The sequence below is a fragment of the Haliotis asinina genome, chromosome 3 (assembly GCF_037392515.1).
Source record: "Haliotis asinina isolate JCU_RB_2024 chromosome 3, JCU_Hal_asi_v2, whole genome shotgun sequence".
In the NCBI taxonomy this organism is placed as follows: Eukaryota; Metazoa; Mollusca; class Gastropoda; order Lepetellida; family Haliotidae; genus Haliotis; species Haliotis asinina.
The window spans coordinates 57,950,916-57,963,900 of record NC_090282.1 but is presented as its reverse complement, the minus strand read 5'-3'; the positions used below and the strand labels follow the sequence as shown (position 1 = coordinate 57,963,900).

Genomic DNA, 12,985 nt, shown 5'->3' with positions numbered 1-12,985 from the left:
AATAAGGAACAGCCCAAGAAAAACTGCCGTGATATGCAAACTTGCATGAGTTACAATCAAAGCATGTATGTCATTACCTAGTGTCACACCAGACAGGTGTGTCATTATATATTCATGCAAGCATGAAGGTATACACACGTTCACACTTTGCATATCGTGGATACCAGGAGCACACGCTCTCTGACACAACAACAAAGCAGGTTATCAGGGGCAACAAATTGTTATCATGAATTGGTCGCAGTAACCACTGTGGGTTTTTCAGTCAGTGTAAATTTGAATAGCAAAGGTTTGAATGGCAATAGATAAGATATACAGCACCTCTTCAATGTCTTTTGAATCTGATATGTTTGAGTGAAATTGCCAAGTATTATATCACAGCAGTGCACACTAAAGAGCTGAAGGGAATATGCTTCTTCAAGCGTTAGTAAACAATCTGATCAGGATTAGTCCTAAATTTTGAAGATTCAAAATTACATTTTTATCATCTTCTATTACTCAGTGTTGATTCAGCTGATCTAAGACATTTGCCTAATGAGACATTTTTCTGCTTAAGTAATGTTATGGTTGATGAATCTCTATTATTTTCACCAACATTGCACTTTTCTACTTCTTTATTTGTACGCTGGGATATTCATACAGAATATATTCCAATATCAATAGTACATCATAATAATGGTTTAAATGCTACTCATTTACTTTCAGACCATTACACCCAAACATTCAGTGGCCTTTCAGGGAAGATAATCTAAGCTATAGTGTGTTACATTCAGGGAGTGAGTATGTTTGTATGTTGCTTTTAGCAATAGTCCAGCAATATCATGACAGGGGACACCTGAAATAAGTACCACATATTGTATACGAGGAGAATCGAACCCCAGTCTTCAGCATGACAAGCGAACGCTCTAACCACTACGCTACCCCTGTTACATTCAGAGACAAATATGGTTACGTTTCTGTTTAATAAACAAATAAAAACTATGGGGATCACTGGCAGGTTTTGCCTTCACCAAATCTAGTTATTTTATATAACATAGAGCTGCACAATATTTTGACATGCTCAGTGGTGTTACACATTCAAGCAAGAACTGTTGCAGTTTCTCCAATAAAGTTCTTAACTCATTACATTTATCCACCTACCTGTGTAATCTTTGTGGTATGATGTCATCATATCGTGCTCCCCTGCAGGCCGTTTGTACTCATCGGGGACATGGAACTGAGGGCGCTTGACGTCGTGGGGTATATAGTCCACTCTGAAATATATGACAATATCTAGGAACAAACAGAAACACCAGTAGAACCAAAGACAACAAAGACATCCCAAGCATTAGTTTGAATAACACTGACAGAAGAATATATTTGGACCAGCAGATACATGTACATGTAAAGAAATTCACACTATCAAATAATATGACACAAAAATCAAATTGTGCCATCTTCGTGAAGTCATAAATCACTTAAAGATAAAAAAAATCAGTCCACTTGATTATTTCGTGAATTTCAGAATACACATGCCACTGGTGAACTTCACTTAATTTGGGTAATCAAACAGTGATTTTTCTTTCCCGCAAAACCGGGGTACAAAATTCAGCATATGACAGAACATATGACGGCACAACTTCTCTTGATAACATGCAGATATTTTGGGTTGTAGCAGTTCACATTAATTGCTCTTAAGTTAGATAATAGTCAGTCCATGGATTCTTTCAGCATCAAACCATATTTCACAAGTTAGGCCACGTCAAAATTAAACTTTACAGACAAGGTTCATTTTGTCTAATGTTAGTGTGGTCTTGTTATTTTAAGTTTGCGTTCTCTTACACATAGAAAATAGATGAAACAAATATACCCCGTACATCTAAGCTGAGTCTGTCAGAAACACTACGACCAGGGCCATTACTAGGTTCATTACATCCTCATCAAGTGCAACTGTTTTGTATTATTTGTTTCATTTATATCAAATGGCACACACATAGGAGTCACGCACATTACAAGACACCACACACACACAGATAGGTGTCACGCACATCACATGACACCACACGCACACATAGGAATCACGCACGTCACATGACAACACATGCACGTGTGAGGGGTGCGCAACTATCCTCAAGTGTGTTGCGTCCTACCGTCACCTGCCCGTGAGAGAGTCACGGCTTCGAAATATCTTACTTATTGATGACTACAACACTAAGCAAATTTATTCAACCACTGTTAAACTATAACCAAGGTTTGTGATTCAATATCCACATGCTACATCTCATCCGAATTATCCCCAAAGCCACCTGTACGATCACAATCACACATCAGGTTACAGCATCTCTGCAGCCCATGAGCCCCCGGGGCGTGACTGCTCTACCCCTCTTACCCGGTAGTTGTCTTGGTCTCCATGTTCGCGTCCACCCTCACAGGCTCGTAGGTGGGTTTGTAACTCTCCCGTGCGGGAATCGGGTGGGTGTGGTACCGCTTAGAGTACTCGGACAGAAACGGTGCGTTGTCGTCAACATGGATTATACCATTTTGTCTGAAACATCAAATGATATGTTTAACGGCATGTCGCTGAGATGCTAGTTCATCATGAGAAAGAACAGTGTACAGTGATCCAGAAGCCATATTTGATGCTTGGGCTAGCCATTTTCAGGATGTATATGCTACCAAAGACCGAGACAATTTCAATTCTTCCTTCTGTAAGCAGGTAGAATCCCTAGTTGAGGAGATCCGTGTTAAATGCAAGGAAGAACGTGATCCACAACCAATGGAATTCACAGAGTCGGAAATCACTGAGTGCTGTGCCAAGCTGGAGAACAATAAAGCTGGTGGTGCTGACAAGATCGTATATGAACACCTAAAGCATGGTGGCAGAACCACGATGTTTCACTTGGCAACTCTCTACAACATCATTCTTGAATTTGGACATATCCCGACAGCTTGGCGTGAGAGCATCCTGGTGCCCCTGTACAAAGGTGGTAATAAATCAAAGAAAGATCCGAACTCTTACCGTGGCATATCACTCTCCCCTGTGTTGTCCAAACCCAATCATCAGCCTGACAGTTGTAAGCCGTGTGTTTCTTCCCAAAGCCCTGTACAGGTCGGAGTTGTGGACTAATCTTTCCAAAGTTGAGATCTTAATGCTTGAAAGATCTTACAGACACGTCATAAAGTCAATCCAAGACCTACCTCGTACCACTCGAACTGATAGATGTCTTGGACTCCTTGGAGTGGTGCCCCTAGAGGCAGTTATAGATCAGCGGAAGTTGTGTTTCCTGGGTGGTCTCTTGAACATGAACCACAAATATCTCCCTCACAAACTGTTCGTATCCCGGTTGATGTGCTAGTTCCACAACGTCTCATTGTCATCGGTCGGATATGTGCCTGATGTAGTCAGGGTGCTCAAGAAATACCTACTCTATTGTCACTTGGACAAATTCCCAGAATCAGGATGCCTCTTGGGGCGTTCGAAGTGGAGGAGAATAGTGAAGACGACAGTCAGAGAGTATCATGTGGCACAGTGGAACCGTCGGCTGGCAGATGACCCTGGCCTTCACAAGTTCCACCGGATACATCGCCGGCTTGAAGTCCATCCTGCATGGACAGTGTCATTGCTTGACGCATCACTCAGACAGCAAGCTAACTTTGTTATCAAAGCTTGCGCGACAGCGATAGACTTGTGTGAAACAAGACTGTGTCATCGGTGTGGTTTAATGTATGATGACCCCCTCACTCACGCTGTAGTTGTATGTGGATACACAGAGGCAACTCGGGACGAACTGTGGTTAAGCCTAATCAATGTCGGACCAATTGAGTTCAGCGGAAAACTTCACAGCATGAACCCAACGGAACTGACTGAATGCTTGCTGTCATGTACAACCGACTTTCCCCTAATCAAAGAGGACCTGACAGAGTTTACAATACTGTGTGTAAAATACATCAGCATGATGTACAGAGTTGTGTTCCAGTGACTCAATGTCACTAGTGTCTTTGACTGATTAAATTCAAACGTGAGATTAGCTCAAATGTGTATGAAAATTCTGACATATGTACATAAATACTGTTCTCTTTCTGTACTCTTCACCATGGAGGAATAAAAGATTATATATGTCGGTGAGATGCTAGTTCATGATGAGAAAGAAGCACTCAAGTTTGCAGTCACAGTAATTTGCTGTATCGTGCTGATCCAACATAGCCAGTCCAAAGTCTCTGCAAGCTGTTCACACGACATTGTGACCAGTTCTGGGTAATAACTAGCTATCTCACCCTCCGCACGAAAATGACCAGAACATGAACATGTGAAAATGAATACATAAGTATTGAAATATGCAGCATCGGCATTTCTTTATGTGTATTCACAATTATGATTGTCGGTCTAAAAAACAACCCAGTCGACTCGGTGAAAAAAAGACTTGTTCTAATAATATTTAACAGTTAATGATGACAATGGTAATTACCTAACGAGAATAATAACACCCTCATATGTCAAGGAGCTGTATTCTGAACGGCTATACCGTTTGTATTTTGTTCAGGTAGGTGTTGGTAGCAACAGCACTACATAAGCCACTGTCGTAGGCATAAACAGCTAAGTGCCACAACTGCCAAGTGTATTATATTGTGTAGGCTACAGCTTATTCTGACATACATGTACAACAGACCGCCTGAAACACTCTCTGTACAAGTTTGAATTGGAAAGCATTCGATTTCATTGGCATACGAGGTCTTGTCATGAAATTAATTTCTTCCTACCCAGGGCATAAAATGTTCATTTTTATTAAGGCGATAGTTGTCAACGGCCATGAATGGATGAAACATAATTAAAATTAACCAGTATGTTGTGCTATACCTTGTGTCAATCATTGTTTGAAATACGCAGGTGCGTGTCGAAGCATGACAGTGGGTTTATAATGACCTTAGCCCAATGTTCCACGAGGTCATACTATATGCATAGCGTATATTTCCTCAAAACAATGCTTTGGTATATCAGTTTAGTGAGGTGATGGCGGTTAATCACGAGAGATGTGTATTGCCACCTGAACCAAGAGTGTTTTACCGTTTTGTCACGTGCCATCTGTGTAGTGTAGTATATAACACGCAAGTCGAATTTACATGGTATATCTGCTGAAGTAGCGTCCCTAGATACCAGACTAGTGTAGAACATGTTATTGACTTTGCTCTTGGTTACACGACCAGCTGTAATTTCTGGGCGTGAAAACAGATAGAGATACGTTCATTGCAGGTACATGGAATTCACGAGGTTTTAAATAGGTGTGTCGGTTATGGTTTAATGATAATTTGGACGTTAGATTCTATCTATATCAGTGAATCACTCGGTTCATCACTAAATACGTCCAGATTGACCTCGGAATATTTTTTAAAATATGCAGTTTTTTCCCTATTGTATTTTTTCAAGTAACAACTTTTTTACTATTCTTTTTACTGTGGTAACATATTTACAATGAAAAAACAAGGTATTTCCACATTCTCCTATGTAAAGCATGGTAAATATAGTGATATATGTGCATCCCGTTGTATTAAGGAACATCTTAGGAACTTCAAGTAACAAGCAGCTGTGTTCGGCCATCGAAATGCATATAAATATGCACCATGCCTGGTGTACATGCATTCAGAGACACATCCGGCATCATGCGAAATGCATGGGGAGGTATACCCCCACTGAACGCGTTCATGTGTACGGAAATAGAGCCGGTTGCACGTAAGCATGTATACAGAGGCACATCCAACTCTATGTAAGCATGTATACAGAGGCACATCCAACTTTATGTAAGCATATATACAGAGGCACATCCAAGCAATATTCCAGCAATATCACGACAAGGGACACCAGAAATCGCTTCACACATTGTACCCATGTAGGGAATGGAACCCAGGCCTTCGGCGTGATAGCGAACGCCTTTATCACTAGGCTACCCCCACAACACTGTACAACAGATATTAGATAAGATATATAACCCATGATAGTAGAGTAAAGTTGACAGTCGTCACCGAAATCAGTGTTCTCATAGTATCAGGGTTATTTTCATAGTGACACATACGTTATAATAACAATAATTTAGGCATGGTAATAGCGCCTTCATCCGGAAAACTGCTCAAAGGCGCTTTGTCATATGCTACGATAATGATCTTATATTCACTTATTCCAGTCATTCTGAAAAGGGGGGCCTGTTCTCTCCAGTATGGCGGTTATGAATATATATTAACAAACGTTTCTTCAATGTAACATTTAATAAGTAAATACCGTCATGATAAGTAAAATGTACGTGACATGTAAACCTGAAATATGATATGTTGTAGGAAATGTGAAACTTATGTTTACATTGAGACGCTTAGTTATACGTCCAGAAACAGGTACTAGCTGTTTGAACATCAGAATTATCTACCAAACACTTCTGACAGCAATTTCATCTACTGCGTGTTAAATGAAGCTTTCGGCACGGCACAAATCCCATGTCACGTACTTGTCACGTGGCTAGTAAGGGTAACATTGCTTAGACATACTGACGATAAGAGGTCATTTGCACACGACCCTATTTTCCTTTGTTGTGCACACGACACTAACATTACCTACACCACATGAATGTACTAACGATAACTGCAGCTTACCTTCTCGCCATTTTGACCCTTTCTTAAATCCCACTTATGTAACAAGCCTGATCAACACATCCCAAGTCCGAGCACTGCGGCGAAGTTTTTGCGGCGGGACACCATTGAGTCGTTTCTAGGCAAGCGTCGTCTGCGTGTTTAGACTTCCCTCCTTAGCAACGGTGGGAAGATATGTTGTGAGCGTAACGAGTGCTCTGTAAAATCCACCGACAAATCTCTTGTGCTCTTCTTCAATTATTTCCACACAGAAGTCATAACAACACAATGGCACGTCATTTGTGTTCGAGTTTCGACCATGGACGCTGGTCAGAAGTGTTCTGTTCAGGATGTCGAGTGAACTCTAAATGAAGCATGTGCTTTATGTCAATAACGTTCTTGTCAAGCATTATCAACTTGTCGTTGGTGTCCAGCGGCTTTATCGGTCTTTAGGAAGAAGTTTAGTCCAGCATGTTTAAGGGGTGCTTCATTTGCCTAAACTATCCTCATTATTATATCATAAACAGCTCCAATTATGGCCGACTGTGCAACTCAAATACTGAGCTACTGTATAAGTTTGATTGTTAAAATTAATTTAATAAAAGACACAATAGTGTATACAGTATGTGGGTGGTTCATGCCGCCTGTGACATTATTACTGTCGTAAATGACTTTTCCATTTTTTTCTATTTTTTAACTCTTCCCCATTTATATATTAATTATATATTGTGATTATATAGATTTAATTATTATGTTTCATATGTAGGCACATTTTATCTATTAAGAGTTTTTCATTGTATGTAGCGTTTGGTGGTGGTAGTTTGAGTGTGTGTGTGTGTGTGTGTGTGTGTGTGCGCGCGCGCACGCACGTGCGTGTTTGTGTGCTTGCGAGTGTGTGTTGTTAGTTTTACCAGCCCTTTATTGGGCCGACTGTCGTGGTTTTGTTATTGTTTCCTGTCATTGAATTACAACTAGTCAAATATTGTTTCGTTCCTGCGAATTTATTATAACATTAAGATGTACACAGTGTCAAGAGCCACGATAAAAAACGGAGAAATTTACTGTTTTTCAACACACACACAAACGTTTTGGACAACTTTTAGCAGTGTCTATTTCTCAAACCCCTGAGGTAGCCACAATTATATTTTATACCAACGAATGCTGTTGACTTGTGAATGTCTGTGTTGTATTAACAACACAAAGACCGCTTAAGACAGTTGGGATTCTACGTGTCTACCCTTCCGCAAACACCTACAGACCATTCATGACTCAACACCCACCGGGGCACCAGGAATAGACCTCACATATTGCACCTAAGAGGGGAATCAAACCCGGGTCTTTGGCTTGACGAGCGGACGCTTTAACCTTTAAGCTACCTCACCGCGACTCTAATTAAGACGATTAAGGGATGGGGTGGCGTATTGGCTGATCTGGTTGCACATAACATGGTATAACAGTTACCTGGATCGATGTATATGGTGTCTATCACTGGATTGTCGATTAATTAACTACAGATCGTTGTCATACAGCTGGAATCTCGCCGAAAGAAAAAGATGGATATTCGAGGGTGAAAATTCGGTTGTATTATGGACTTGAGATATGCTGTGTTTCGACGGCTATTTTCGGCACAGTAGTACACGTGAAGATCCGAGGAAGAACTGGTCTCTTCGTCCTTCGGTTTACGGTGACTATGGTTGCAAACCATGCAGCTAAATGAGTTCCACTTTTGGGGTAGTCATGGGTTTAACATATTAGGACGTCTTGTCAAGACCCGGGGCCAGTTTCCCACATTCAAGACTTTTACGCAATTTTCAATTTTTTCTGATTTTCACCTGACTCAGTCGGTGTACAGAAAGCCGGTCAAAGATAACATACAGCTGAATCCGGTTTCGTCCCATGTGTTTGTTTTTCTGTTGCTATTGTGGTCGTTAGGACATATTGCCAGGCATTGTGTCATTCGTAACTACTCGTGTCATTCCGGCAAGCCGAGTAGGTACGAATGGCATTGTGTGTCAATATAAGGAGGCATATGACACTGTTGCACTGACACAAATTAATAAGAATACGTCGAGTTGAAGACGTAGGCAAAGTTGAGTACCAACTTCTTTAGTTGCTTACACAAGACGTGAGAAACAAATGTACATGTATGAGGAGAACGGACTTACAGCTCAAGCCCAGGGCCTAGATTTTAGAAGCTCTGTTTGCGCTAAGAAACTCGTAAGGTCATGTTAATGTATGGCACTTACACGGCTATTTTAGCACTAAGAGAGCTTTGAAAATCTGGGCCAAGGGCGTTTCCTACGACCGGCATAATCCTGTTCGAGGTCGTCCTTACACAGACAGTGGGAATACCGGACCTCCACACAAATAGTATAGATGTGAGCATACATATACATACAGTTTTTAACAACAATGGACAAGCAAAGTTTCAACAATGGACAGATAGAGAAGCAATAGCACTTCCATCTACAGTTGATGTGATGACAGACACAGCCAAGAGGGATGACCAACAAAGGCCATAAATGCCATATTCATGTACAGTAATTAATGGGAGTGACAAAGAGGAACAGGGTAGCTGACAAGACGCTGTATACTGTGGGAGCGATAAAGATTAAGAATGCAGATTAAATAATAACAAATAAGTCCCATGTTGCTTGGTTACATAGTTTGGGTTTTCTAGAAGTATGTGGACGATGGCTGTTCTAAATTAGACACTATAACACTTTACACAGCTGTATGTGTTTTTGTGCGAGTATGTCATTGCAAGTATGTAATTAAACTATTGAATGGAAGTGGTCATGAATAGTTGATAACACTACTGTATATTTGTTGGCTGACGCCTCAACAAACATATATTTTAAGGAAAACACATGTCACTTTCTGGCACAGTTAGGCAGAAAAACCAATCACCTCAGTCTTGGGGGTAAATTCTACAATTAAAGGGTTTGGCCCAGGACCTAATACGAGGGCTTTCTGTTAATAAGGCCAGACAAACCAGAGAGTGACATCATGAGCACCAGTCTAAGTAAACCTACTCTCAGTACTGAGCCTACTGAGTGGAGTGTAACGAATAACATTGAGACTAAGTTTACTTAGACTGCATGACCACCGATGACCTGTGTCAGTCAGGTCAACGATCCTGACCACCGATGACCTGTGTCAGTCAGGTCAACGAGCCTGACCACCGATGACCTGTGTCAGTTCAACCACCCGTAAGAGCACTTTTAATCCGGATCTCCATGGATGTAGATTATATCTATTTGGTGCACACAAAGACCACACGTGTTTTCTTCTGCGTTTATCGTTGTGCGGTTTTAGTGGGAGTGCAGGTCTGTGACCAATTAATTAAATATAAGGTCTTGTTCAGATTCAATCACTCCATGATTTGCATGCAGTTGATTTAAACGTATTTCACAGTTATACTTTAGCTCTTGCATTGCATCATTTTTAGATTTTTATCATCAGGGTTCTGAAATGTCCCACAGCTTGCTACATTTTCAAACATGCACATGTCAATCCGCCTGACAAGGTTTATCATCTCAAAGAGTGAACCAAAAATAGACAGTGCGTCATAGACAATGGTTGGTCGGTGATGACAAATGGTAAATTTGTGTTCCAATATGACTTTTACTTTGCGTAAGCGTAATCCCAAAATTAACATGTTCCCTAGTAATGTGTTTAACAGAATAAAAGGCCCACGCCGAGCTCGGAGTGAGTGAGTTGAGTTTTAAGGCGCCTTATTCCAGCAATATCATGGCGGGGGGACTCCAGAAATGGGCTTCACATTTCACTTCACCGATCTCTAGAACACGGCATACTTCAAGTGATAACCAGCTTCACCGATATAGTCTGTGTAGTTTTCGATAACACTGTGTTAAATCTACAAAACAATATTTTGTTTTGCTAATTGTATGTCCATCCTAGTTACTCATCAGTAGCTACGGATACGAGACGTTGTAAAGGTGTAGATTATTTAGAACAGTGTCTTACAGAGGTACTGACTGAGTACACTAAATGTGACGTCATTCTCCACGGCGATTTGAACGCGAGGACGGGCAGCCTGCAAGATTATACCATTGATGACAATAACAAATATATTCCAAGGATCGAAGATATGGACTATGTAGCTGACTCCTTCAACAAATCCAGATGTACTACTGATGATGTTGTCAGTGCGTATGGAGAAGATTTAATTAGGTTATGTTGTATGTTTGGTATACCCATACTCAATGGTAGATTTCCCGGTGATCGTTCTGGGTCGTACACATGTTTGAAGGATAATGGCACCAGCACGGTAGATTATATACTGTGTTCCACTGACTTATTTACCAATGTTGTTGACTTAAATATTCACACTAGAGATGATTCAGATCATTTCCGTCTCATTGTGACATTCTCATCTCCCGATACACAAGCAAAAGTAACTGCATGTTAGTGCGAGTTGTAGTATACGTACCTATGTTTTCATGGAGAGATGATTGCAGGGAAAGGTTTATTGATTGTTTACGTAATCTGTTGGCTGACTTCAGTGTAGACCAATGTGGTGAGTTGTTGAACCTGAGTATAGACTCTGCAGTGGAAAGACTTACGAACACTCTTCAAGCTTGGCACGTATCCACGGGAGTGGTCAAAGGGTATTATTGTGCCTTTACATAAGAAAGGTAGTGTTAATAATGTTGATAATTATAGGGGTATCTCGTTAATGGATGTTCTTGGTAAATTGTTTTGTATAGTAATAAATAACCGTCTTCAGCGATTCGCAGAAGTTTACGCTAAAATCCCCGAGGCACAAGCTGAGTTCCGTCAAAATACAGAGAATATATTTACATTGCAATGTCTCATTCAGTATCTTTCTAAAGGTGGTGGTCGTTTTTATTGTTTGTTTGTAGACTTCCGAAAGGCTTTTGAATCCGTTAACAGGACACTACTTTGGTACTCACTTTTCAGGCAAGGGATAAGAGGCAACTTAATCTCAGTTCTAAGGGATATGTATTCCAAAATATTGGTGTCAGTTCGCCATTCCCATCTGTCAGTTGGTAGATATTTCATTAAGTGGCGTACGTCAGGGTTGTATTTTAAGCCCGCTTCTCTTTGCGATGTTTATAACAGAATTTCAGGTCATGCTGCAGGATTCAGGTCTAAGGGGTATCTTTGTATGATCCGATTATGTTGACTTACTTCTGCTGCTGTACGCCGACGATCTTAATTTATTTGATGATACTGTCATAGGATTGCAGAGAAAGATAAATATTTTACATAACTACTGTAGCTCTTGGGGTCTGGAGGTTAATATGGATAAGACAGAGGTTTTGGTATTTCGCAACGGTGGGTTCCTTCGTTCCTATGAAAAATGGTTTTACAATGATATTCCAGTCAAAACATTACCTTGGTATTCTATTTTCTACTCGGTTGTCATGGACAAAGTGCACACAAACTCCAGTAGGTAAGGCCAGTAAGACACTTTTCTCTCTGAAGGTATTATTTAATAAATACCCTAACATGCCTGTAAAGTTCAAATGTTCAAATTATTTGATAGCAAAGTTAAAGCAGTGTTCTTATGTGGCTCCGAAATCTGGGGATTTGAGGAAAGGAAATCGATCGAAATGCTGCATACTAATTTCTGTAAATATGTTGTTGGCGTTGGAAAACATGTCTCCAGTAATGGTATTTTAGAAGAATGTGGTAGATCAAATATTTATGTGGATTACTACCAAAGGTGCATCATGTATTGGTGTAAATTGTTAAGGATGTCTGAGGATCGTTACCCCAAACAGTGTTATTTACTTATGAAGAAATTAGATTCAGCTGGTCGAGTGACTTGGGCGACATCGGTTAAATATCTTTTAAATGCTCATGGCCTCGGGTATGTATGGTATAGTCAGGATGTTGGCGATATTCCCCATTTCATTTCCCTTTTTAGGAAAAGACTTCTTGATTGTGATAAGCAACGTATTCTCGGTAATATCAGAGAATCTGTCCATTTAAGGTACCTTAAAGAAGTTAAGTCATTGTTAAACACTGAATATTATGTCTCTTCCATCAATCAAATAGCTATCAGAAGAAATGTATGTTTGCTCAGACTACATGCACTTCCTTTGAGATGTAATGTTCGAGGTAATGATTTTGATAAGATATGTAAAATGTGTGACTGTGGCTAGAAGGAAAATGAAATTTACTTCATGTTTGAATGCAAAGCATATGATTTTATAAGGGATAGGTATTTTCCAGATTCTAGAATGGATAGCAAAAAGACTAAATATTTTTGTTTCTTAAGTAGTACTTGTATCCACACACTTTCTAACGGTTCTAAATATATGAAAGAAGCCCTTAACTTTAGAAATTTCATGACATCCTCTGCTACAACCTAACTCAATTCCGTCTATGTAAATTGCTACTCTTT

The 12,985-nt window shown here is 40.2% G+C and overlaps 1 protein-coding gene across 1 annotated transcript in view; it reads right to left on the bottom strand.

The window, feature by feature from the left end:
* Positions 1-12,985, bottom strand: part of LOC137278930 (uncharacterized) — a 32,977-nt gene that overhangs the window by 3,963 nt on the left and 16,029 nt on the right. The window contains exons 6-7 of the mRNA XM_067811430.1: positions 2,366-2,521; positions 1,138-1,250 (exon numbers count right to left, since the gene is read on the bottom strand). Coding sequence (XP_067667531.1) covers positions 1,138-1,250; positions 2,366-2,521 — 269 coding nt within the window. The remainder of the gene's footprint in view (positions 1-1,137; positions 1,251-2,365; positions 2,522-12,985) is intronic.